Source organism: Sphaeramia orbicularis, chromosome 22 (assembly GCF_902148855.1).
Source record: "Sphaeramia orbicularis chromosome 22, fSphaOr1.1, whole genome shotgun sequence".
In the NCBI taxonomy this organism is placed as follows: Eukaryota; Metazoa; Chordata; class Actinopteri; order Kurtiformes; family Apogonidae; genus Sphaeramia; species Sphaeramia orbicularis.
Genome location: NC_043978.1, coordinates 55,368,209 through 55,393,481, shown reverse-complemented (window position 1 = coordinate 55,393,481; position 25,273 = coordinate 55,368,209). Strand labels below are relative to the sequence as shown.

The 25,273-nt window shown below is 39.7% G+C and overlaps 1 protein-coding gene across 1 annotated transcript in view; it reads left to right on the top strand.

Moving 5' to 3' along the window:
- The window catches only part of syne1b (spectrin repeat containing, nuclear envelope 1b), a 211,586-nt gene that overhangs the window by 12,835 nt on the left and 173,478 nt on the right, over positions 1-25,273 (top strand). Inside the window, exons 2-6 of the mRNA XM_030126274.1 lie at positions 8,152-8,213; positions 14,206-14,300; positions 19,479-19,563; positions 23,091-23,183; positions 23,336-23,514. Of these exons, the coding sequence (XP_029982134.1) occupies positions 8,152-8,213; positions 14,206-14,300; positions 19,479-19,563; positions 23,091-23,183; positions 23,336-23,514 (514 nt within the window). The remainder of the gene's footprint in view (positions 1-8,151; positions 8,214-14,205; positions 14,301-19,478; positions 19,564-23,090; positions 23,184-23,335; positions 23,515-25,273) is intronic.

Below are 25,273 nucleotides of genomic sequence, written 5' to 3'. Positions count from 1 at the left end.
AACAAACTGAAGACCATCCCACTCTACTGCCTGGAAACACCATGGATGTCCTGCAGTTTTGTCCATTGAGGCTCTTGTGGTTAAAAGGATATTATTTTTAGGCCACACTCAAATGTCGTTTTGTACTTTGTATAATGTACCTTAAGGCTGCGCAGCTTTGAGCTCTGACTATAGATACAAGGTGCTACCACATGTTGGACTTCATGAAGTGCTCCCTTTGTTTAAATGACTCATTCTACGGCAGGGCTGTAAAACTCATGTTAGTTCAGTTCCACATTCAGCCTAATATGATCTACAGTGGGCCGGACCAGTCAAATAATATAACTAATGGGAGAACAACTTACAAATAATATCAACTCTCAGTTGTCTCTATGTTTTTGAGTGAGAAATAAATAAAATTCCGCAATGAAAATGTTTACATCTATGAACTGTCCTTGAACATACCATGAACAAATATGAACAGCCTGTAAAATAAGTGCAATTTTAACAATATTTCGCCTTAGTTATCATTTTTATCACAACTTACCGATCACAGTGGATCTTCAAATACACAAACCATTCAGTAACAGGCAGAATATTGGTATAATTCCACACACTTCTCTTAAGACATTTTAGGTTGTTCACATTTTTGTAAAAGGCTAGTCTGTAAATATATACATTTTTGTGTAATTTTATTTTTATTTATTTTTTTTACACTAAAACAAAGAGAAAAATGATTTTTTCATTATTTATAGCTTATTATGATAGTATTCTACTGGGCTGACCCACTTTAGACTGAATTGACCTAGAATGATTTGAACATCCTTGATTGCTAGTATCTTCAGTATAATATTTGTATTTCACAAATCCCACAGGACAGATTGGACCCGCTGGTGGGCTGATTTTGGCCCCCGGGCCACAGGTTTGACACCTGTGTTCTAAGGTAATAGAAAATATTGTGAGATTATGCACTAAGAAAAACATCTGTAGCTTCACCTTGCTTCGTGGCATTGTTTTATACACACAATGCGTATACAGTGTCATAATGAATGTCTTAACATTTATTTCCATCCAGACTCATGAATCCAGCACTACATTTTGGCCAGGATCTTGTATATGATCGGGGGGGTGGGCCGCTGTGGAAAGTCTTCATCACCCTTTATCATACCCAAAGATTCTCAGTGGGGTTCAGGTCTGGAATGCAACCATTCGTTGTCGTCTCTGAAGTCTCATTATTCTAGTGTGCACATTGTCAACATCAGTTAACAGTGCTACTGTGAACCTTTTGTTTGTTTTGATGTTAAAACGTTGTGGGGTCATGCACAGTGGTTAGAAGACATTCTGTCCTGCTGAAGACTGGAGAAAATTAGATACTCACTTCAGCAATCAAATGGGAAATTCCAGAAAGTGTGGGGTCCCTTCCTAAAAACATTCCAGAACCTGTGAATGACTTGACTTTTAAGCACAGTTTAACAATGCTGCTCATTCTGTACTCCTAGCACAGGTTTCTGTCGTTATAGTGACCTTATTATTTCTAGTGCACTGGCAATGACTGAGGAGGGATCATTTTATGTCCAGTTTGTTGTCTGCTCTGTTTTCCTTTTTTTTTTTTTTCTATGGTGCTAGCTGCATTTAGCCCTCCGGTATCCTGTCCACCAAGGCCCTTACTAAGCACCAAGTGTGCCATTTTCACACACTTGTGGAATAATGTCAAACAAATTTCATACAGTTTGTTTTTAATTCTTTTACACTTTTTTCTATTCATCAACTTGAGCCGTAAATTAAAATACCAAATACTCAATAATTGTCACATTTTTTAACCCTTTAAATGCCATGTTTGTAATGGAAACAAACCATTTTTTTGGATGTAAAAAAACACAAAAATAATTTTTTCAATATACTACATAAAAAGTGGATCACTATATTTGATTTTTTCATCCTGGCATATGTCAATGGTTAACAGCAACACTGGTTAATTTGCATTATTATTATTTTTGGCGCCAGTTTAAATGTTAAAAAATACTAGCGTCACCAAGTGTGCGTAAATGCACACCTATAAATCAAACTATTAAATATTATATATTGATTTATTTTCTGTTCCAATTTGATTTTATTTTTGTAAATCAAGGTCAGCCCTAATCATACAGATCAAATAATCATTCATATTCCTTTTTTCAACCCTTTAAATGATCTCTTTTGATCATGATGTCACTACATTTTTTGATCCAAAAAAACCCTACATATGTTGTTTTTTTCTAAATACTACATAAAAATTGGATCACATATTATTTGATTTTTGCAGCCTGGCATATGTCAATGATTAACAGCAACATTAACAATGTTAATAAATTAATTTAGCCCCTCCCCTCTCAAATGAAGCCCAGATCTCAGTAAAAGCAGGATTTATGCCTTAAAGGCTTTGGATCAAAACAGGTTCTAATGGAAGAAATAGTGCGTTTTAGGCACAGTTGGCAGACAGATGCTAGTCTGGTCATTTTCTTTTGTTTACAATGTGCACATTTGAGTTGGTGGACAGAATTTTAAAGATCATGCACAAATAAACAACTTTTGAATTCTAACCTTATTTAAATTGTGAAAAATAATATGAAGTTTTTAACACGAAGTGCAAAGTGTGCCTAAAAAGTGCACCCGGATACCGGAGCGTTAATGCTTATGTAAAATTTCTTTAATGACCATTCAGCACTGCACTTGTATTATATTGAGAAAACTTCAATAAAAAGATCTTGATCCAAAAAAAAAAAAAGGTTGTGGGGAAAATCCATTTTCACCCAAAAAGCTTTTCTGGGCCAGCTCCACTGGCAGCAGTCTATAGAGCAGCAAGAATAGAATCCTGAGTTCAGGCTCTATTTTTAGCATTTCAGAAACAGCTTTATGCCGGTGGTCCTGAAAAAACTGAGGGACATTTTCTGCTGGAGATGATAAGCATTCTATTCACTATTTGTGCTCTATTCAGAAGAGGAGAGTCAGGCTGCTCAGAGCGTGTGTGTGTGTGTGTGTGTGTGTGTGTGTGTGTGTGTGTGGGTGTGTGTGGTGTGTGTGTGTGTGTGTGTGGTGTGTGAGGGGAATCCCTGTGTGTGGTGGGTGTGTCTGCTCTGCCGTCATAGTAGCGTTGACACTGTGAGAGAGCAGGTGGTAGATGCCCTTCATCAGCCTCAGCATTAATTATTCAGATGTGATGCAGCACAGTGAGCTGTGTGCAGTGTTCTTCTCATTTTATTCTGCTCTGGTTAAAATCAGTTTGGTCTGTGGGGACTATTTTAGACAAAGCATTAAAAAACAGTGATGAAAGCAGAGGTTTATGATCATTGTCTGTAGTTAGTGTTTTCTTCAGTGTCTTACAGGCTTAATTACATAACACACAACCACACACACACACACACACACACACACACACACACACACATAAACCAAGCTTAAATTGGAATAATGCAGCCGAGGGGGTGACGTCATCCCTTCCCAAGTGCTGATTGGTAGATCAGTGCTCTTCAGCTCTCTCCAGCTCGATGATACAGCGAGGAAGCGCAGTGGGGGCTGTGCAACAACATCCACACAGGCATGGCCCCTCTGGATGGGAAACACAGGAAGGAGGAAGGATGGAATTAGAAATGACCCCTGTCAGCTCAGTTTTCTGCTAGCTCATTTGTGTCTGTACGTGTGAGTGTCAGGGAGGAGAGGACGCTTTTCATGCCAGCTTCCAGCAGCTCTTTTATTTTGTTTTTTTGCTTTTACCGGGGGATAAATCAGGCAGCTAGCTCTGTTTTGCTTCCTGCAAGAAAAAGAGAAGCTGTGAAGGACAGCTGTGTATGTGTGTTTTTTCCCACTGTGGATGTTTATTCTCACCCATGTACATATATGCACCCTGGGACTCATGAGAGGCAAAGGGACAGAGTCGGAGAGTGGGTTGCAGAATGGATCGCTATAAGGATGTATCTGTCAGGAAGACTTCGTTAAATCTGGTGACTGGATTTTTTCAGTATCTGCGTGGTAAGTAGGGCAGCAAGGTCTCTACATGTGTGCTGTTCTGGGACACAGCACATGCTATGCTACGTAGTTTGTAGGTGAATGTGTGCTGTACTACCTCAGCTGTGTGTGCTGCATCTGTGTGCGAGTTGGTGGATCTGTGTCGTACGCTTCAGTGGACATCCCTTGTGCCTCAGTGATGAAGTATTTGCCTGTGGGTTAAGAAGATATCTGTGCTCCATGTATAGCAGCTTCCTTCCACACGTGACCACTGTCTGTACCTCTGAGGGTGGATGTTTAAAAATGGCCACTCTGTGCAGTGTGCAGCACAAGCCTGTACGTACCTACTGGCACACATACGCCGTCAGAAAAGAAGTCCTTGCCCTGACAATAGCATCAACACAGCAAGAGGTTTTTGTTAGACATGCTGCATAATGCATAAGGCTTTGTGTGGCTGAATATATTAATAGAACACAAAAGAGGCTGGGGTCACCCAAACAATCATGCATGATAATAGTGACTACAGAGGGGCTTTGGGAGGTGTGTTGGCAGAAATCTCCTCTCCACTCATTCCCTAATCCCCTCATATGACCTTTTTGGGACTCAGAAGCATCTTGTATATTAGAATCAACGGGCTCACGTTTTTCATCCCCCATAGCTGTTGCAGAAGTCACACTTATAAACATACATCTTGCAGAACTGCTGCAATGCTATTCGATGTCCCACAGCAGTGTTTTGACAATGGGGATAAAATTTCTGCGATACTGCAGAAAATGGTCATGATATTTTCTATCTTGAACGGTCTTGCTAGTTTTTGTGTTATAATTTGATAATTCTGCCAGTGGGCAGAGTATCCTGAGTCGTCCTGTGTGTGATTGGAGCTGTCTTGAGGAAATATATCAGATCAATACAAAGATTTTAAAAGCATATGAAATTGCCTAATTTTGTAAGATGAAATATGCTCCTGTTAAACATCTACATGCTTCCACCTGCTCAGATCATAGAAACAAACCAAATAGATGACCATAACTATGCAGATGACACACAGCTCTACATTTGAATGTCCCCAGGTGACCACAGCCCCGTCCAAGCCCAGGGTAAATGCATGGAGCAGACATCTGAATGGATGGGCCAGAGTTTTCTACAGTTAGAGAAAAACTGAGGGAGTTGTTTTCGGACCCAAGCAGGACCGTCTGAAAATCAGCATGAAAACCTCAGACCAGGCCCGGAATCTGGGTGTTGTCATGGATTCAGACCTGAATTTTAAAAACCACAGAAAAACAATTCCAAAGTCAGCTTCCTATCACCTCCAGAACAGTTCTAGGATTAAAGGACTGATGTCGCAGCAGGACCTGGAAAAACTAGTCCAGCATTTATCTGGAGTGGAGTTGACACTGGAACAGGATCTGCTCTGGTCCGCCTAAAAAGTCTGTCAGACCACTGCAGCTGATCCACAATAAGACCACTAAGACCAAGAGACTGGACCACATCAGTCCAGTTCTCAGGTCGTACACTGGACCACATCAGTCCAGTTCTCAGGTCTATACACTGGACCACATCAGTCCAGTTCTCAGGTCTGTACACTGGACCACATCAGTCCAGTTCTCAGGTCTCAACTGGACCATCAGTCCAGTTCTCAGGTCTACACTGGACCATATCAGTCCAGTTCTCAGGTCTACACTGGACCACATCAGTCCAGTTCTCAGGTCTCTACACTGGACCACATCAGTCCAGTTCTCAGGTCTGTACACTGGACCACATCAGTCCAGTTCTCAGGTCTGTACACTGGACCACATCAGTCCAGTTCTCAGGTCTCTACACTGGACCACATCAGTCCAGTTCTCAGGTCCTACACTGGACCACATCAGTCCAGTTCTCAGGTCTGTACACTGGACCACATCAGTCCAGTTCTCAGGTCTCTACACTGGACCACATCAGTCCAGTTCTCAGGTCTCTACACTGGACCACATCAGTCAGTTCTCAGGTCTGTACACTGGACCACATCAGTCCAGTTCTCAGGTCTCTACACTGGACCACATCAGTCCAGTTCTCAGGTCTCTACACTGGACACATCAGTCCAGTTCTCAGGTCTACACTGGCCCTGTCTCTCACAGAACAGACTTTCAATTCTCTTGCTTCATATAAAGCACTGAATGGTCCAGGCCCAAAATCCATCAGAGACCTTTAGTCCAGTCTGAACCCTCCAGTCCACCCAGGTGGTCTGGTGCAGGTCTGCTCTGGGTTCCAAAAGTCAGAACTAAACCTGGAGAATCAGTGTTCAGCTTCTATGCTCCGTAGATCTGGAACAAACTACCAGAAAATCTCAGGTCTGAGATCTGAGAGTCTGGGTTCTGTTCAGTCAGGTTCCAGACTACCTGTTCACTGGGTTCTGGTTTGGTTCTGGTTCCAGACTCACCTGTTCACTGGGTTCTGGTTCTGGTTCCAGACTCACCTGTTCACGGGTTTGGTTGTGGTTCTGGTTCCAGACTCACCTGTTCACTGGGTTCTGGTTCTGGTTCCAGACTCACCTGTTCACTGGGTTCTGGTTGTGGTTCTGGTTCCAGACTCACCTGTTCACTGGGTTCTGGTTGTGGTTCTGGTTCCAGACTCACCTGTTCACTGGGTTCTGGTTCTGGTTCCAGACTCACTGTTCACTGCTGCCTTTGACTAAAAGGCTTTGGACTTTTTAAATTGTATTCTCTTTCCAAACTCTGCACTGTGACTCTTTCATGTGTGTGTTTTTATATTTGTGGTTTTCTGTGCTGTTTTCTTGCTGTTTTTAATCACTTCTACATGTTTTATGATGTTTTAAATGTGTTTCTTTTCCCTGTCGTTGTATTTCATGTCCTGTGTGAAACACCTGGAATTGCCCTGTTGCTGAAATGTGCCATACAAATAAACTTGCCTTGCCTTCCAAGACGACTTCAGTACTTCTGTAATACTGTCAAGGAGTAGTTTTATACCAACAAAGGTTTGGTTATGGATGCTTTATTAGAATTTAAAGCTGCAGTGCTTGATAGTTGTTTTTTTTTTTTTTTAGCATATTGTAATTCAAGTGGTCCGACAGGACTCATGCACTCTGCTTCTGTTCCTTTCCAATATCCACTCTGTGACATGATGAACATGACATGATGTTTTCAGACAGATAAGAGAGTTAAATACTTGACTGACAACTGTAGCTGCTGATTGCAGACCAGGTTGTGCCACATGTGACTGGACCTTATTCTGCTCCTCCGCTCCATGTCTCAACACAACATGAACTCAGTCTTCAGGTTTATCTGTCGTTATATAGTGTTGAGCTGGACCAAAAGGAGAAACCTGCAGAGGGAAGTGGTGTGTTTTAAAATGATGACTGTTTACTGAGACTTCTGCAGCTTTGGTATGTAGAATAAAAACAGGTTATAAGATAGGACATTTTACAGATACTGTTACCTGCATTACATTATGATATGAGACCACAGGAATCACAGGCAAAACATTAAGGTTGGGATTACATTGTGTCCTCAGGTCTATAAACTTAGCCTTTTTCATTTATGTAATATGGGCAGTTAAGATATACAAAGGCTACGTTAGGGGTAAAAGGCCCACGCAAGTTTCAGCTGCACTGACAAAATGTGTAATCAGAGTCACAGAAGGATTCATGTTAGCTCAACAAGCTTGTCTTTTGTATCCTTTTTATAACTTTTATATTTTGTCTTTCCTTGTTCTAGTCTCATATTCACTCTATCTCTTCAACTTGTCGACAGGAAACAGTAAATGATAACAAATTCTCAAACTACTACGAAATAAGCTCAAGTCATTTTCCAAATTTTATGACAGGGACGGCGCACACCTCACCTTGTGCTGTGACACATTGGCTGAACTATATTCATTATTAAAATATACGTCCAGAATTTATTTTATATGGTCAGGCTGCTAGACGACAGTCCAGTGTGAACTAAAGAACTTCGATCACCAAGAAGTGAAATCCATCCTAACTGTTCCTAATGTTCCATCATGGTTCTACCGTTAAACTGTGTCTGTTTACCCCACAGTGTTCAGATCCTGTATGTCCATCTAAAAAGCACTTCACTTCAAGCAAACAAATCTGAGTGATGTCTCTTTGCATTGCCCTGCCTGTCTTCTGCCAGCTGCATAAGTCATGTTGTTGATCATGTTTAGATTTAATGCTTTGTTTTCATTTTATTCCAGATGAGCAAGAGGCAGTGCAGAAGAGAACCTTCACAAAATGGATCAATTCTCATTTAGCAAAGGTGAGAATGAATATCAGCTGGTGACTGTTGTAAATCACTCAACTGGGTTCAGAGATTGCAGGTATTAGCTCATCGGCCTCCGGTTGAACAAAATAGTCAAGGCAGTTAGATCTGAAGGAAGCTGAAAGCTCTGTGGTTAAACTGACTTTTCATCAGTGGTACTCATGAGTTTCATTGGTGTTTTGATTCTGAAGCTTCTGTTCAGTCAGTGGCTTTGCACACAACTAACCTGTCATGCCTGTCTAGAGAGTTCATATCAAAATGAGAACAGCCTTGCAGTAATGGCAGCCTCTCATTTTAGTATAACGAATTACCCCACCTACCTGTCAATAATGGCATTATTATCACAGTATTATTTAGGATTCTGCTTGTGTCTGATCATTTTTTCCCTCTTAGGCCTTCACGTACCTTTTTGGGTCATAGACCCACAAAATTTTTATGGTGCAACATGAAAATTTAGTGAAAACAGAACTTTAAATTAGATAACTACAGCTCCAGCACAAAGTGTTACAATCAATCAATCAGTCAGTCAGTCAGTCAGTCAGTCAGTCAAATTTATTTGCCACTACAGCTGCCTTTCAGAATTATAATTGTACCAAGCCCTTCATTTATGTTGATTCTTAAATATTTATACACATCATGTTTGTCACACGTATTTATAGATACCGTCTAGATCACAGGTGTCAAACATGCGGCCTGGGGGCCAAATGTGGCCCGCCAAAGGGTCCAGTCCGGCCCTGGGATGAATTTGTGAAATGCAAAATTTACACTAAGATATGAACAATCCTTTGAGTTCAGGTTCCACATTCAGACCAATTCAATCTCCAGTGGGCAGGACCAGTCAAATACTATCAGAATAACAGAAATAATGACAACTGCAAATGTTTCTCTTGTAAATGTAAATATTTTTATGTATTTACACTAAAACAAAATTAATTTCAAAAAAATGTGAATAACCTGAAATGTCTTAAGAGAAGTCAGTACAATTTGAACAATATTCTGTCTGTTATTAAATTTTGTGTGTTTGTAGATCCACTGTGATCTGTAAGTATAATATACATGTGGAAATGATAAATTGAGGCAGAATAGTGTTAAAATTACACTGATTTGTTCAGTTTGTTCATGTTATTCACATCTTTTGAAAGGAGAGTTTGTAGATGTGAACGCTTTCATAATGTAAATTTACTTTTTTGCTCTAAAACTAGAGAAAAGTTTGGAGTTGACTTATATATTATTCTGTTAGAGTTTTGCTGGTTTGGCCCACTGCGGATCTAATTTAGCTGAATGTGGAATTGAACTAAAATGAGTTTGACAGCCCTGGTCTAGATGTAATTATTGGAAAGTAGCACAATTACAATGAGCTTTTGTTCAGAAATTTGTGATACCAGTACCTCGGCTTCAATATCAGTTCCCTAACAATTCTTTTTTATGACAATTTCCCATTTTTATTAATTACAAATTAATTAAATTAAATTAAAGTTAATTTATTACAAAATTACAAGATATGGACTGATTGTCACTGATTTAATTTGTCTGACATAAGAACTAGAGAAAAGCTCATGCAGATCCTGTTGCTTGAAGCTCTGCTGGGGTCATGACACATGAGGGGGTCATCTTTTCTTCAACCACGTTTGGAAGAATTTGAAAGCATTTCTAATTTTTAATAATATAATTATATAATTATATATATAATATATATAATTTTCTAATTTTAAAGCAAAGCTCAAGACCTACTTGTTCATTTGTGTTATAAGTCGTGATGTGCTTTTATTGTTAATGTTTTTAGCTTTTATGTTTTATTGGGATTGATTTTATATCTGTACAGCACTTTGATTGAAAGCGCTTTACAAATAAATTATTATTATTATTATTATCATAATTTAATGACCATAATACTAGACTAGTGTGAGCTTAAGATAGAATCATGCAGAATCAGTTTGTGGGACTTACTGTGTTTCTCTTTGTGTTTCTACAGTCTTAGTGTGATTTTTGTCTTTTCTCTGCTGCTTTGTACAAGTACACACTGCCTGCTTACTATTTGTTGTGTGTTCACATTTGGTTGCTGTGTCCAGTGTGTGACTGTGTGGGCCTGCATGTGGGTGTCCAGCTATTCCTAAACTCTTATGTGTGAGTATGTGAGCAGTATCCCACAGTGTGGACAGTGATTTGGGTGTACAGATGGAGAGTAAATGGGTGGGCACAGCTCCCCTGCAGGCAGGCGTCTGCTCTTCAGGATCATGAGGTGAATTACATGGCACTGAGGACACGCATTCTCACATGTTGTATGGCCCCATATCGTGAGCCTGAAATAACCTGAGAAGGCGTGGCCTGGAAATTTTCATTACTTTGTTTTAAGTTATGAGTGTATTAGGGGCGTAACGGCGCACTCGTTTGTATCAAACTGTTTCAGTTCGGGACCTTCGATACAGTACGAGGTGTCAGGGGCGTAGAATTGCGTAGGGACGCTAGGGACCCGTCCCTAGTATCCAGCCACTACTGTGTTGTCCCTACCAATCCAACCGCTGTCCGTAGTGTTTAGTCAATGATTCTGGCACACGAAGGGTTAATAGTCGGTCTCTGCTAGAAGTCCCACCTCTAACCTAATTATGACTCTCTGATTGGCTCTGTGGTTTTGCTATCGTACATGTGATTGGCCGTCCCCGCTGTTACTCCATCTACTTGTAAATGCTACAGTTATCCGCTAGTTGGACAGGACAGGAAAAAAAAAAGTTGGATGGACAGGAGGCAGTTCGTATCTCCAACTGCTTAGCGTAAGTTGTCAACATGTCTGCGTTTGTTCTGTCTGGGTCACGTCAGTTACACAGATTTGAATATCAGAGGTGTCATTTACATTTGTACATGTGTGTTTGTATGCGTGCGTGCGACATGCGTGTGTGTGTGTGTGTGTGTAGGGCCGGGTCGTGGCATAGGCTGAAAACTGATAACATGATAATTTCTCATTAATTGTCTAAAAAATAAAGAAATGAGAGGAAAAAAAAAACAAAACAACAACCCCCCCCTCCCTCCCCCCGTAATTTCTCAGGTGAACTCTCCCAGACCGGTGCTCACTGAGCATGTGCAGGAGTGACAGAGAGAGAGCAGAGCTGAATGACAGTCAGACAGGTGTAGAACTAAACATCCAGGTAAAGGTTACAGAGTTTATCAGCATGAAAGGCCTTCCAAGGCCTGAACTGCACAGTTTAGAAGAGGAGCAGAAAAGTAATCCAATTACAGAGGGCTGGAACCTTTATAATGTTAAAACATGTTTTATGTTGCTAGCAAGAGCTAGTTGATCTCAACTTAATGAAAAGAACACAATCAAAAGGATTTTTGAATAAGCTGATTTTATTACTGTTTAGTTAATTATAAAATGGTTGTTATTAATTTGGATGATTATTTAGTTGACAGTTATTTATTAATCATTTATTAATCCTTTATTAATAAGTGAGTTTTTTCGTAATTGAATAATTACAGAATTTTAAAGACATGAGATAATGAACATCAACCCCTTTTTTTTTTTTACTTTTAATAAAGATGTAAGCAAGATATATCCCATGGACTTCAAAAGTCCCTCAATCATACAGGGTGTATCAGGAAAAAAGTAGACTCAGAAAAAAACACATAAAACCAAAATGTGAAGACATTTTGAAAATCTGGTCAAATGTGTTTATTGACCACATAAATCTCCCTTGATTGACACCAGCGTCCTGGGCCAGTTTGTACGCTTCAGTGAACAACGCTAATTTGAACTGTGCAATATAAAGTTTTTGTGCATGGAGGTATAAGGGTTAATATGAGATCTGTTGCCATAGATGACAAGTTCCAGTGGTCTTTTACTTGCATGCATAAAACAGGAAAAAAAATAATACATGTTACCCCCTACCATCATACAAAGATTCCTTCCTATATAAAAGCAGATTACCGTTCAGTTAACTCCACCTAGTAATGGTCAGTCTATGCGCTGTTTGGCCCATTTATCACTAGTCTGAATTATACAACATTACATACAACATTACTCAAAAATAGAGTGTGTAATGTGGAAAACAACCTCACCACGGTCACTTGAGTTATCCTAACAGTGGAAAAATTTTGAAAATGAGTGGAAAACATGCTTAGTAGTACAATATCAGAGGAAATGGACACAACTGGAGGAAGTTCCAACCTAGATAAAACAGAGTTTCACGGAAAAAGGGGATTCTCATCAAAGCTGTATAGACAATAAAGAGAAGCCCCATCCTATGTAAACTTTGCTATAAGCTAAGCTGTCAGTGTAATATGAGAGTTTGAGAGCCTTTTCATGATGTGGCCAACACTAGTTCTATTGGTATGCACAGTGAGTACACTGGGCGCAGTGCATGGAGAATGAACAGACCAACAGAGCACTCTCTACTTTGGCTCACCACACAAGTGAGATTCTTCTTTTTTAGAACTTTTAGAAGCTATGCTTTGAACTACTGTGCACAGATACAGATTGACAAAAGAGCCCTCTAAACTGATTCTCTGTGCCAGGCTTAAATATGTAAATAGGTGGCATGAAGCATGAAGGCAGTGTGGGTGATTTGAATAGAAGAATGGCTCGTAAACGAACGGCTCGCAACGAATCGCTTCTTATCGTTCACTGAAAAGAGCCGTTCAAAAGACTCGACTTGTCTGCGAACATCACACTTCTCGTGCCCGGCTGAGCGAGCCAGGGCAGATAACAGCTGTTCCATATCAGTGCATAGTGACACACACATTTCACTGCTGCTAACGGTAACGGTGTTCTAAAGTTTCCAATAGTAATTCATTAGATTACTGGAAAACAATAACGCCGTTAGTAACGCCGCTGTTTTTAACGTCGTTATTCCCAACACTGACATACACACATTTATTTTTTTTCACGATCAGGGGGAGGTTTCTAATCTTGTGCGGGCGGCAGAAAAGACCTGACCTGGGCTCCGGAGCAGAAAGTAGCCGGCAACACATTAAAATAACCGGAGAAAATCGCCGGCAGCCGGCGGTTATTGAAACCCCTGAGTTCCCATGGGGCATAGCGAAAGAGGCAAGACTTCAGCTCTTTGATTGATACATCTTTTACTTTTTATTTATTCATTTATTTTGTTTTGTCAGTGTCAGTTAAACCTCAACTGAGGTGATGTATGTTTATGTGATTTTAGTCCTGATATTCTGACAATAAACCTACTTCTCCACAGGACCACATAAAAACTACTTACATTTGGATTTACTTATTTTAACTGAGGAAAAAATGATTGTTGTTTTGCTTCTTAAAACGGTCTAAAAAGCATTAAATTGAAGTGTCTGATATGTGTAGACATCTTGAATCCTGCACATTTTGGACTCAAATCTAACAACTCAACCCACAGATTAATGATTCCATGTAAACATGAAGGACTGTTCTCTTAACAGAAGGCTGTTTACAGAATAAGAGGCAGGCGCTTGCCTCTTCACACTGCTTTGCCCCAAATACCCAGCCAACTGTATCCTGTCACAGAACATGTTGAGGGTGAAATGGCCTGTATACGGTGCCAGAAAAGATTCCCATCGTAAGATTTCCTTTAATTAAAGCCTCATTCTGCTGAAAAATGCACATCTGTTCAGCTCACCGTGCTGCCTGTGTAATAGCGTCACTCATTCTGATGCTGCCGTTTGTCTTGGAGACCGCACAACTCTGGATACGACATCAGAAGACACTTAGGGTTAAATGAGAAGCATCGCCTGAGGACTGGGCACCGATCCATTTTTGAGAAAAGGCACCATCTTTTCAGCTGCAGGGAGGCTCTGTGGTCGCTGCTAACAAGCCTGTTTTTCACAAACACCATTTAGTCTCACCTCACTTCTGGTAATGGTTGGAATACCAATATTCTTTCACACTAAAGAGTAACATTAGAGGAAAAAATGGTTTTATTCATGGGCTGATTTGAGATGATGGATTATTTACGGCAATGATCAGTGCAAAAGATAAGTGTGTTAAAACTGTTTTTCTCTCCACCAGCATAAACCACCACTGGAGGTGAATGACCTGTTCGAGGATATTAAAGATGTGGTGAAGCTCTTGGCTCTGTGGAGGTGCTGTCTGGTCAGAGACTTGTAAGTACTAATGTGGGTTGTATAGAACAGGAAAAAGATGAGCACAAGATTTTTCCAAATTGATCATGATTGATATTTATCACAATGTATGGTGTTAATATTACCAATTTGAATTTAGAATATTAACATGAAGTATTTTAACCCTTATTGTAAGGATGATAGTAATGCTATGTATTAGAAAAAGAGGAAAAAAAAACAAAAACAAAACAAACTTTGAGTACAAATTTATGTATTTACATGGTTTACTTGAATTCAACACTTTGTCTGTCAGTATCTGTGCATTTCAATTTAAAATGTTGTAGATTTTGTTGTTATGAAATGCAGTTTGTCTTCGACAAACTCCAACACAGAAGCAGTTCATTGTCTTTAAATGAAACCCAAACACAGCACTGATTCTGAACAGTCTAATTAGTTTTTATCACACAAATCATTTAGTACAAACACCTGCCTTCTGAGATTTATTCACCAAATGGAAAATCTACATGCATGTGGCACTGCTTCTGTGTGATAGCCTTTTAAAATGTTGACTAAAATGTTAAAATTTTATTGAGATCCCTTGCAGTTTTATACAGGATTAAAATTGTGAAATGCTGGATCTGTTGATTAATACCTTTTAAAGCAGGGTGTTACATGTAAGCATGGTTTTTGGAAGGCGTAGGCCTGTCAAACTTACAACACAATCACTTTAGAACAAACTAATCATGACTATTTCACAGTGTCATTCTAATAAGTGTCTATATTCACTGTTTAAAAACATTTTGGTGAGACTAGAAATAACACAAATTGCTTTTCATTCCTCGTCTGATATAAGTTCAATGGAGAACTACCTCTGTGGGGGTTTACTTCAGTTTTGGACTTCAGTCATGCAACATTGGGTGAACTAGGTTAAATGGTTAATCTAAATTTTCCATAGGTGTGAATGTGAGAGTGAGCAGATGACCTGTGTGACGTACGTGTAGGCGGGGCCTCGCTTACTCAGCCACTGTCGGAGTCATTTCTTTCATTTGCTCTTCACTGAGCACAGCTGTGGGGTGTTGGCCCACCCCGCAGCTGAGAGATAACTAGAGATAACTGTTCATTCCCTTTCAAATGATTCACTCGGTACAACACATGTACTATGGGACATGCATTCATGCCCCGCAGAGCTACCGAACAGGGGTCAACCTTCAGCACCTTAGCGCATACTAGACCCAGCAGATAAGACAGAGTGCGCCACTGAAGGGGCAGTCACATCCAAAAAGTAGAACTGAACAAAAGTGTGTGGTGATGCCCAACTTGCTGCAGAGTGGATCTCACTAGGAGATTCCCCTCTGACGAGAGCCCAAGATGGCGCCATGCCTCAGGCGGAATGTGCCCTCACACCCTACAGCAATGAGAGGCCATTGCTGTTGTATGCAGAGGAGACACCTTACCCCTGGCTGGATTGGCAAAGCAGACAAACAACTGGTCACAAACGCACAAGCCCGTGTGATCAAAGTAGGCCCATAGTGCATGCACGGGCACAGGGAATGCAACTTTTTCAGCTCCTCTGAAGAAAAAGGAGGGGGGCAGAAACTCAAAAGCTCCAAAGCCGTGGAGCTGTAATGCACAGGAATAACCTTGGGCAAATATGCCGCATTTGGACGTCATGTAACCCTCAACTCATTTGAGGAGAACTGTGTATAAGAGGGATGAAAATCAAAGTGTGAAGGTCACCCAGTCATTTTGCAGAGGTCAAAGCCAGAAGCAATGCAGTCTTATGTGAAAGAAATTTCAAATCTGTAGATTCAATCAGCTCAAATGGAGGACTACAGAAGGCCTCAAGTACCAACACCAGGTCTTATGAGGGCTTAATCCATCCATCCATCCATCCATCCATCCCATCCATCCATCCATCCATCATCATCCATTTTCTTCTGTTTATCCAGGGCCAGTTTGCAGAGGCAACAGTCTAAGCAGGTATGCCCAGACTTCCCTCTCCCAGACATCCTCTAGCTCTTCTGGGGGGATCCCGAGGCGTTCCCAGGCTAGCTGAGATACATAGTCTCTCCAGTGTGTCCTAAATCTTCCTTGAGGCCTACCCGGCAGGCTATGTCTGGAACACCTCACCAGGAAGGCATCCAGTAGACATCCAACATAGATGCCTGAGCCACCTCTGCTGGCCCCTTTTGATGTGGAGGAACAGCAGCTTACTCTGAGCTCCTCTGGTGACTGAGCTCCTCACCCTATCTTTAAGGATGCACCCAGCAACCCAACAGAGGAAACTCATTTTGACCGCTTGTATCTGGGATCTTGTCCTTTCGGTAATGACCAAAAGCTCATGACTATAGGTGAGAGTAGGAATGTAGATGACCGGTAAATCAAGAGCTTTGCCTTTCGGCTCAGCTTCTTCTTTACCATGACAGACTGATATAACGACCACATCACAGCAGCCGCTGCACCAATCTGCCTGTCAATCTCATGTTCCATCCTTCCTCACTCATGAACAAGACCCTGAGATACTTGAACTCCTATGCTTGGGGCAAGCACACTACCCACCAACGGAGAGGGCAGACAGTCCCTCGCACATCCGAGATTTAAGGTACTCAGGGTGAATGTCGTCCACTCCCGGTGCCCTGCCATTGTGGAGCTGGCCAACCCCTCGGTGACATCAGCCTGGGTGATGGACAAGTCACCTCTGAGACCTTGGCCTCTGCCTCCTCCACAGAAGACGTGGCACTGGGATCGAGGCGATCCTTGAAGTATTCCTTCCACCGTCCGACAGCGTCCCCAGTCTAGGTCAGCAGCTTCCTACCTCCACTTTTAACATGTGGTGGCACACTGCTGTCCCCTCCTGAGGCACCGAACGGTTTGCCAGAATTTCCTCAAGACCGACGATATGTCCTCCTCCATGGACCTTCCTGAACTCCCCCCAGACCCAAGTTTTTGCCTCCACAATTGCTCGAACTGGCCTGCTAGTACCCATCAGCTGTCTTGGGAGTCCCACCAGCCAACAAGGCTTGAGAAGACTCCTTCTTCAGCTTGACGGCATCCCTTACTTCTGGTGTCCACCACTGGATTCGGGGATTGCCACCATGACAGGCACCAGAGACCTTCCAACCCACCGCTCCATGCAGCTGCTTCGCAATGGAGGTGGAGAACATGGTCTACTTCGATTCAATGTCTCCAGCCTCCCCCATGATCTGGGATAAGCTCAACAAAGTTTGCATCAACTGAAACTGAGCAAGGTAGCTGTGAAACCTGTGCTGTACCTATCCTGTGCTCTGACAGACACACTCGACCAGAGACAGAGCATATCTCCAGACTGAGGAAAGAAACCTGCTGAGTTGGGATTAGCAACCTTTTATGGAAATTCACTGAAAAACCGAGGGCTGGGAGACAGAGTCAGCTACAACTGAACCCCTGTTTTCTCTCTGGAGCTGGCTACCAGAACCCAATCGTCCAGATAAGCCAAAATCCGAACACCCCTGTCTTGGAGGGGAGCCTTGACACATTTGGTGAACGTGCATGGGGCGAAAGATAAACCAAAGGGTAGCACCAGGTATTTTCAAGTAACACTTTGTCAGGAATTGCCTGTGATCTGGGTGTCTTGCTACATGAATATAAGAATCCTTGTGATTATCATTGCAAACCAATGTCCCAAAGTGATAGTATCATTACCTCTCGCAGGATCAGAACAAAATACGGCTGTGCCAATCTTTGTTCATCTCCGACATGGGGAATCACTTGTGTCACTTGCTGTTCAGCAAAGTGTTTATTTTCCTCCCTCAGCACTGCTGCTGCTTTGTCTCCAACAGAACCAGGGGTGCCACTGCATGCGGGCCACTGAGGAGTCAAAAGCAGGAAGAGCCCTGCTGAATCAGAGGAAGGGGAATGTCGCCCTCTGCTGTGCAAGTGGGAAATGACACCACCTGTCTATGCTGATTAATTTGACATGCATTTAGTTGAACAGATGCAGTTTTTATTGTTTCCACATGGGAGACTTTACAGCATGTGGGCATTGAACAGAGGGACGAACATAAAAATCTGATCGCCCTGAGAAACATTCAGCAAACCCAAACTGGGGGCTGTAACCTGAGGGTGCAACATAGTGCTTGTGAATGTATGTGAATGGGGATTGTGCTTGGGAGACTGTGTGGGGGACAGACAAAGCCTCTTTGGATTGGGTCCCAGTGCAATGGACAGCGGCCTCTTAGGCGGCCCTTAACTGAGATGCAGCAGTGTCTCTGGACTGCTGAGGCCCCTTTCCATTCAGGCTGAGGGCTTGGAGGAATGAGGCTTCTTCCTCCTATGATGCACATCTCTCTGGAGATTCGGCGGTGGGCCTCCTGCTCCAGGCCGAATGGCGTGGGACTTGACCCTGGTTTTTGAGGCCTCACCAGCTGAGAGCCTGAACTCACTGCTTGTGCAGGTCTCTTGAGGAGGTGTGCTGACACCACAGGCGTCCCTGTCATTCCGAGTGATGACCTTGTTTTCCCCGCACCTTCTCCACGAACTTTAGCCATCCAAGGTTTGAGCGGGTGGGCTGACTGCACGAGAGCACAAGCCTCAGGCTCTGTCAACGCTCTCCTGGCATGGACACAATCCCCAGACAGATGGGACAGGCGTCAAGTAGGTCCCTCTCGTGCAAAGAAAAGCCGCACCCTTGAGGAAGAGGGTGAGCGGAAGACTTTGACTTAGCAGACTTGGATCTGGTGCTCATCGCTCAAAGTTAGCGCTCTGTGGACTAACCGGACTAACTAGAAGGCTAATGTAGCTAACACCAACAGGGCAGTTGAACTAACCTATTTTGGACACTGAGCTAACTAGCAGTAGCTAGCTACCCCACTCGGTAGAGGTTTATCAGCGAGGTGAAGAGTGTAGAACTGAAGAGATGATTGTGTGACGGTGGTTGAGTAGGCGAGGCCCGCCTACACCACACAGGTCATCTGCCTTTTCAGGCGTGAATAAAGGTGCTTCAGCCAGGCCACATGAGGGTGCAGTGTCTCACAGTACCTGTGTTGTACCAAGTGAATCCACCTGAAAGGGAATAATGTCAAACGGAATAGACTAATGTTTCCAACTCATGACAGTCCTAACCAGATGTTCGTGCATTACTTTAGTTTCATGCTCATGATTCGAGTGTGTGGGTGATTATTGCTGTGCACAGCTGTATAGGTTTATTATGCACCTTAGTTTTGACTTTGTCCTTTTGTCCAGCCATGTGAGCAAGGCCGCCAGCTCAAGAGGATCCACTGGGTCTCTAACATTGGCACCCGCACTCAAATTCCTCGAAGGCCGAAAGGTAGTCATTGAATGCAACTTTGACTCTATGAATTTCAGCGTTTTTTCCTGATACAGGGTCTCCATAAAGTCTCTTTACGATTTAACAATTTATACAAAAGTAAATGAATAGACAAATCTGTGGAAATTAAGCGAAAAGTAGATGCTGAAGGTTTTTTGCCTCATTTAATACACCTCTATGCTGCCACACAAAGCACATCAAAACGGTACTGGATTTCTTGCCATGTTCACTGTAGCGTAGCCTCATCAGTGGTGGTGATGGCGTCAGTGATCTTCAGGTCCTTGATATCCTGTTTCTTTGTTCGATATATGCAATCTATAATCTATCTCTTTGGACACCATGAAGGAGGAGAAAATGAGCTAAATAAGTGCAGAACATTTACCATTTAAATCCAGTGTTAAATCTACATGTTTAAAGTATTAAATCTACATGTTTTAAACTGTTAAATCTACATGTTTAAACTGTTAAATCTAACATGTTTAACACTGTTAAATCTACATGTTTAAGCTGTTAAACCTACATGTTTAACTGTTAAATCTACTGTTTAAAACTGTTAAATCTACATGTTTAAACTGTTAAATCTACATGTTTAAAGTGTTAAATCTACATGTTTAAAGTATTAAATCTACATGTTTAAACTGTTAAATCTACATGTTTAAACTGTTAAATCTACATGTTTAAGCTGTTAAACCTACATGTTTAAACTGTTAAATCTACATGTTTAAACTGTTAAATCTACATGTTTAAAGTATTAAATCTACATGTTTAAACTGTTAAATCTACATGTTTAAACTGTTAAACCTACATGTTTAAACTGTTAAATCTACATGTTTAAGCTGTTAAACCTACATGTTTAAACTGTTCAATCTACATGTTTAAACTGTTAAATCTACAGTTTAAACTGTTAAATCTACATGTTTAAACTGTTAAATCTACATGTTTAAGCTGTTAAACCTACATGTTTAAACTGTTAAATCTACATGTTTAAGCTGTTAAACCTACATGTTTAAACTGTTCAATCTACATGTTTAAAGTATTAAATCTACATGTTTAAAGTGTTAAATCTACATGTTTAAACTGTTAAATCTACATTTTTAAAGTGTTAAATCTACATGTTTAAAGTATTAAATCTACATGTTTAAACTGTTAAATCTACATGTTTAAAGTATTAAATCTACATGTTTAAAGTGTTAAATCTACATGTTTAAACTGTTAAATCTACATTTTTAAAGTGTTAAATCTACATGTTTAAAGTATTAAATCTACATGTTTAAACTGTTAAATCTACATTTTTAAAGTGTTAATCTACATGTTTAAAGTATTAATCTACATGTTTAAAGTGTTAATCTACATGTTAAGCTGTTAAATCTACATTTTTAAAGTGTTAATCTACATGTTTAAAGTATTAAATCTAACCTGTTTAAACTGTTAAATCTACAGTTTAAAGTATTAAATCTACATGTTTAAAGTGTAAATCTACATGTTTAAACTGTTAAATCTACATGTTTAAAGTATTAATCTACATGTTTAAAGTGTTAAATCTACATGTTTAAGCTGTTAAATCTACATGTTTAAACTGTTAAATCTACATGTTTAAACTGTTAATCTACATGTTTAAGCTGTTAACCTACATGTTTAAACTGTTAAATCTACATGTTTAAACTGTTAAATCTACATGTTAAACTGTTAAATCTACATGTTTAAAGTATTAAATCTACATGTTTAAAACTGTTAAATCTACATGTTTAAACTGTTAAATCTACATGTTTAAGCTGTTAAACCTACATGTTTAAACTGTTAAATCTACATGTTTAAACTGTTTAAACCTACATGTTTAAAGCTGTTCAATCTACATGTTTAAACTGTTAAATCTACATGTTTAAGCTGTTAACTCTACATGTTTAAACTGTTAAATCTACATGTTTAAGCTGTTAAACCTACATGTTTAAACTGTTAAATCTACATGTTTAAGCTGTTAAACCTACATGTTTAAACTGTTCAAATCTACATGTTTAAAGTATTAATCTACATGTTTAAAGTGTTAAATCTACATGTTTAAACTGTTAAATCTACATTTTTAAAGTGTTAAATCTACATGTTTAAAGTATTAAATCTACATGTTTAAACTGTTAAATCTACAGGTTTAAAGTATTAAATCTACATAGTTTAAAGTGTTAAATAATCTACATGTTTAAGCTGTTAATCTACATGTTTAAACTGTTAAATCTACATTTTAAAGTGTTAAATCTACATGTTTAAACCTGTTAAATCTACATTTTAAAGTGTTAAATCTACATGTTTAAAGTATTAAATCTACATGTTAAACTGTTAAATCTACATGTTTAAAGTATAAATCTACATGTTTAAACTGTTAAATCTACTGTTTAAAGTATAAATCTACATGTTTAAAGTGTTAAATCTACATGTTTTAAGCTGTTAAATCTACATGTTTAAACTGTTAAATCTACCTTTTAAAGTGTTAAATCTACATGTTTAAACTGTTAATCTACATTATTTAAAGTGTTAAATCTACATGTTTAAACTGTTAAATCTACATGTTTTAAACTGTTCAATCTACATGTTTAAACTGTTAAATCTACATGTTTAAACTGTTAAATCTACATGTTTAAACTGTTAAATCTACATGTTTAAACTGTTCAATCTACATGTTTAAACTGTTCAATCTACATGTTACTCTGTAAATATGTTTACAGCTGGATGTGTTTTTTACAGTATTGTTCTGGAAACCACAGCTGCCAGTTTTTTTCCATAAAAACAACAGGATTTCTTTACAGTGTACAGTACAAAAATAAGCTAAATACATGACAATGACAGTTTGATGAAGAACATATTTAAACGTAGTTTTTTAAATGTTAGGTGCCTCTTACTACACAATGCCATGTTTAGAGAAGCAGCAGCTAGCGTAGGACTTCTTGATGACATAACTCCTCTCTAAATCCCCTGGCTTTATGAAGCTCGTGTCCCATTTTATTCTGGGCTCCCTGAGGACTGACACTGACACTGTTGTGATCTCTCTCCTGTTATGTGCCTTCAGTCTGTGTATCGAGGATCTCCGGTCAGTCGCCGTTAAACACCCTGCGTGATCATGTACTCTGTGCATTGTTTTTTATTTGATGCACGATTTGCACTTTGGAAAGCTTGGATACAGCCATGCACTCTATGAAAAAATAGCTGTTATGCTTTTTGACTTACATGCATTTTGATATTCATTTTAGTTGAATCAGGAGTTTGCAGTGTTGTCTGCTTTTTTCCTTAATGCCTAGTTGAACACCGTTGGCAGAGCTTCTGATCTCTTTTTTCCATCGCTGTTTGTGACACCTGGTTTGGTTCTAATTACAACACTTATCTGCATCAAAGACAGACTTTGATGCTTGCAACAGCTTGCAGTATTGTGTTGAATACTATAAGGGTTACAGGGCTTCTGTGGCTAAAAATGCAAAAAAACTAATTTTTTCAGTTTGTCACCTTATTTTCCAGAATAATCCTCCACTTGGCTTTTGTTTCAGATTAAACTGGTTAACATTCATGCCACTGACATCGCAGATGGACGACCATCCATTGTCCTTGGGTTGATGTGGACCATTATCCTCTACTTTCAGGTAATATTGCATCTGATGACCTGAGAGGTTCTTTACTGTGCTCACCGTGTGACTAAACCCAGAGTATTACAACCTCCCCAATCAAATGTTCATGTTCTCTTGAATGATTTTCACAGTGGAGCCTTTTCCTTTTCCTTTTGTTTCTGATTTAGATTGAGGAGTTAACCAGTAACCTGCCAGCCTTACAGGCCTTATCCACTAGCAACTCCTCCGTAGAGAGCATTCCAGGCTCAGAAACAGGAAGTCCTCCAATGAAGAGGAAGGTGGTCAACAAGTTTCAGGGCAATGCCAAAAAGGCCCTGCTCCAATGGGTGCAGTGCACAGCAGCCAAGTATGTCAGTTTCACTTAGAGGTTTTTTAAATTATTGTCTTATGGACTTTTTTAACCCTTTCATGCATGAATTATGAGAACCTTAGTCACTATTTTTTTCTTGAGTGTTTTTATTCCTCTTTAAGCACAAAAAAAGCAATGCAATTGAAATTTTTTTATGAACCTATTTTTCATGGAGTTACAAAAATGTCCACCCAGCTAGACACCATGTGTTTCATTTTTGAAGCAAAGACACATGTATTTAAAACCCATCATCAGAAAGTGATACTGTGTGAAAACTATGAAACAAAAACATTTTTAATGCCGCTAATCTGATGTTTTCTCACGTTTGATCATACTCACATACTAGTTATTACTCATTTCATGGAGATAATGTCCTCCTGAGACCCAGGAAATTTCCAATTTTAGCCAAATTTGTCTTGATTGGAAACTGCATAATGCAACAGTTTTTTCAGATACATTTTAAAAATTATTTTTATTTATTGATTGATTTTTTAATGGAATGTCCTTTGTAATGGACAGTATTTTTAAGTTAAACTGTCAAACTTTTGTCTCCTACAGAAGAAAAAATGCATTACTGGGTCTCTGAAAAAATAAAAAAAGCAACAAAAACTTTTTGTTTCAGAAAACTGTTAATTACAGTCTAATAACAATTAGCAATTAATTTACACTAAAACATGTCACTGCAGATCAGGTTTATCAAGAGCAGCGACATTACAGTAATGGTCTGAACGTCAGTGTTTGGGATGGTGCACGAGTGTCCACTGTGTCGGCTGATCTGGAACTGAAACAACCAAACCCATGAATATACAAGAGAACAGCTGGAGAAGAACTGTCCACTGGAGTGACCACTGTGCATGAAAGGGTTAAAAAATGATTTAGAACATTTTTTTTAGCTAATATATTTGGACACATGACAGTATACACTGTTCAGAAGATTATATTACAGTCTTTTGGGGTAGAGTTATGAGCCACCATCTGAATTACAATTTTCTCACCTCTGATGAAATGTAGGCGTTTTACAACCAAACTGTCCTCTTCTTTTCCTCTAATATTTTGGGAGGACTTACACTTTATGTAGCTTTTTTATTATACCCCTGGGTATATATTATACCCTGTTATAATGTATATAATAATATGTAATGTAATATGTAATTAGTAATGTTTATAGTAATACCAGGAATTCCGTCTGTCTTTCTGTCCGTCTGTGAATTTTGATCATCCTAGACTATTCTCTTAATTCTTTTCAAATTTGACACATTTTCTTTACCGCTAGGGGAGGTGCAGTGCACATTTTGATGTCTGAATTTTTTTTACAAATGTTTTAAAGATTTGTCCAAACTAATTTTTTTGAGGATGATTCACCCAATTTGGCAGACAATGTTTGTCTTGGCTTGACTAAACTACCCGAAAAGGACAGTAATTTAGTTTAATCTAGTTTACAATTATCTTTAATTTAACATTAAAAATTAATCTCTGACTAGGCAGGGTATCTGTGAGCATGAGGGGCAAAGTGTTGTGCAGTGGGGCGGGGGTATTTGTAAGCACCACTTACTTTTTCACATGTTGTTATTAGGTTTGAAACACCACATTTTTGTTTCATTTTTGAACTATGTTCTTGTCTAGAAAAACTACACACTAATCCACTATTTCCTTGATGTACATATAGCTGTAACACTGCAGTGTTTCCATTTATTACCTTGACTGTAGTATGACTAATTTGTCACACTAGTTTTTTAATGAACAAAGTATTGAAAGT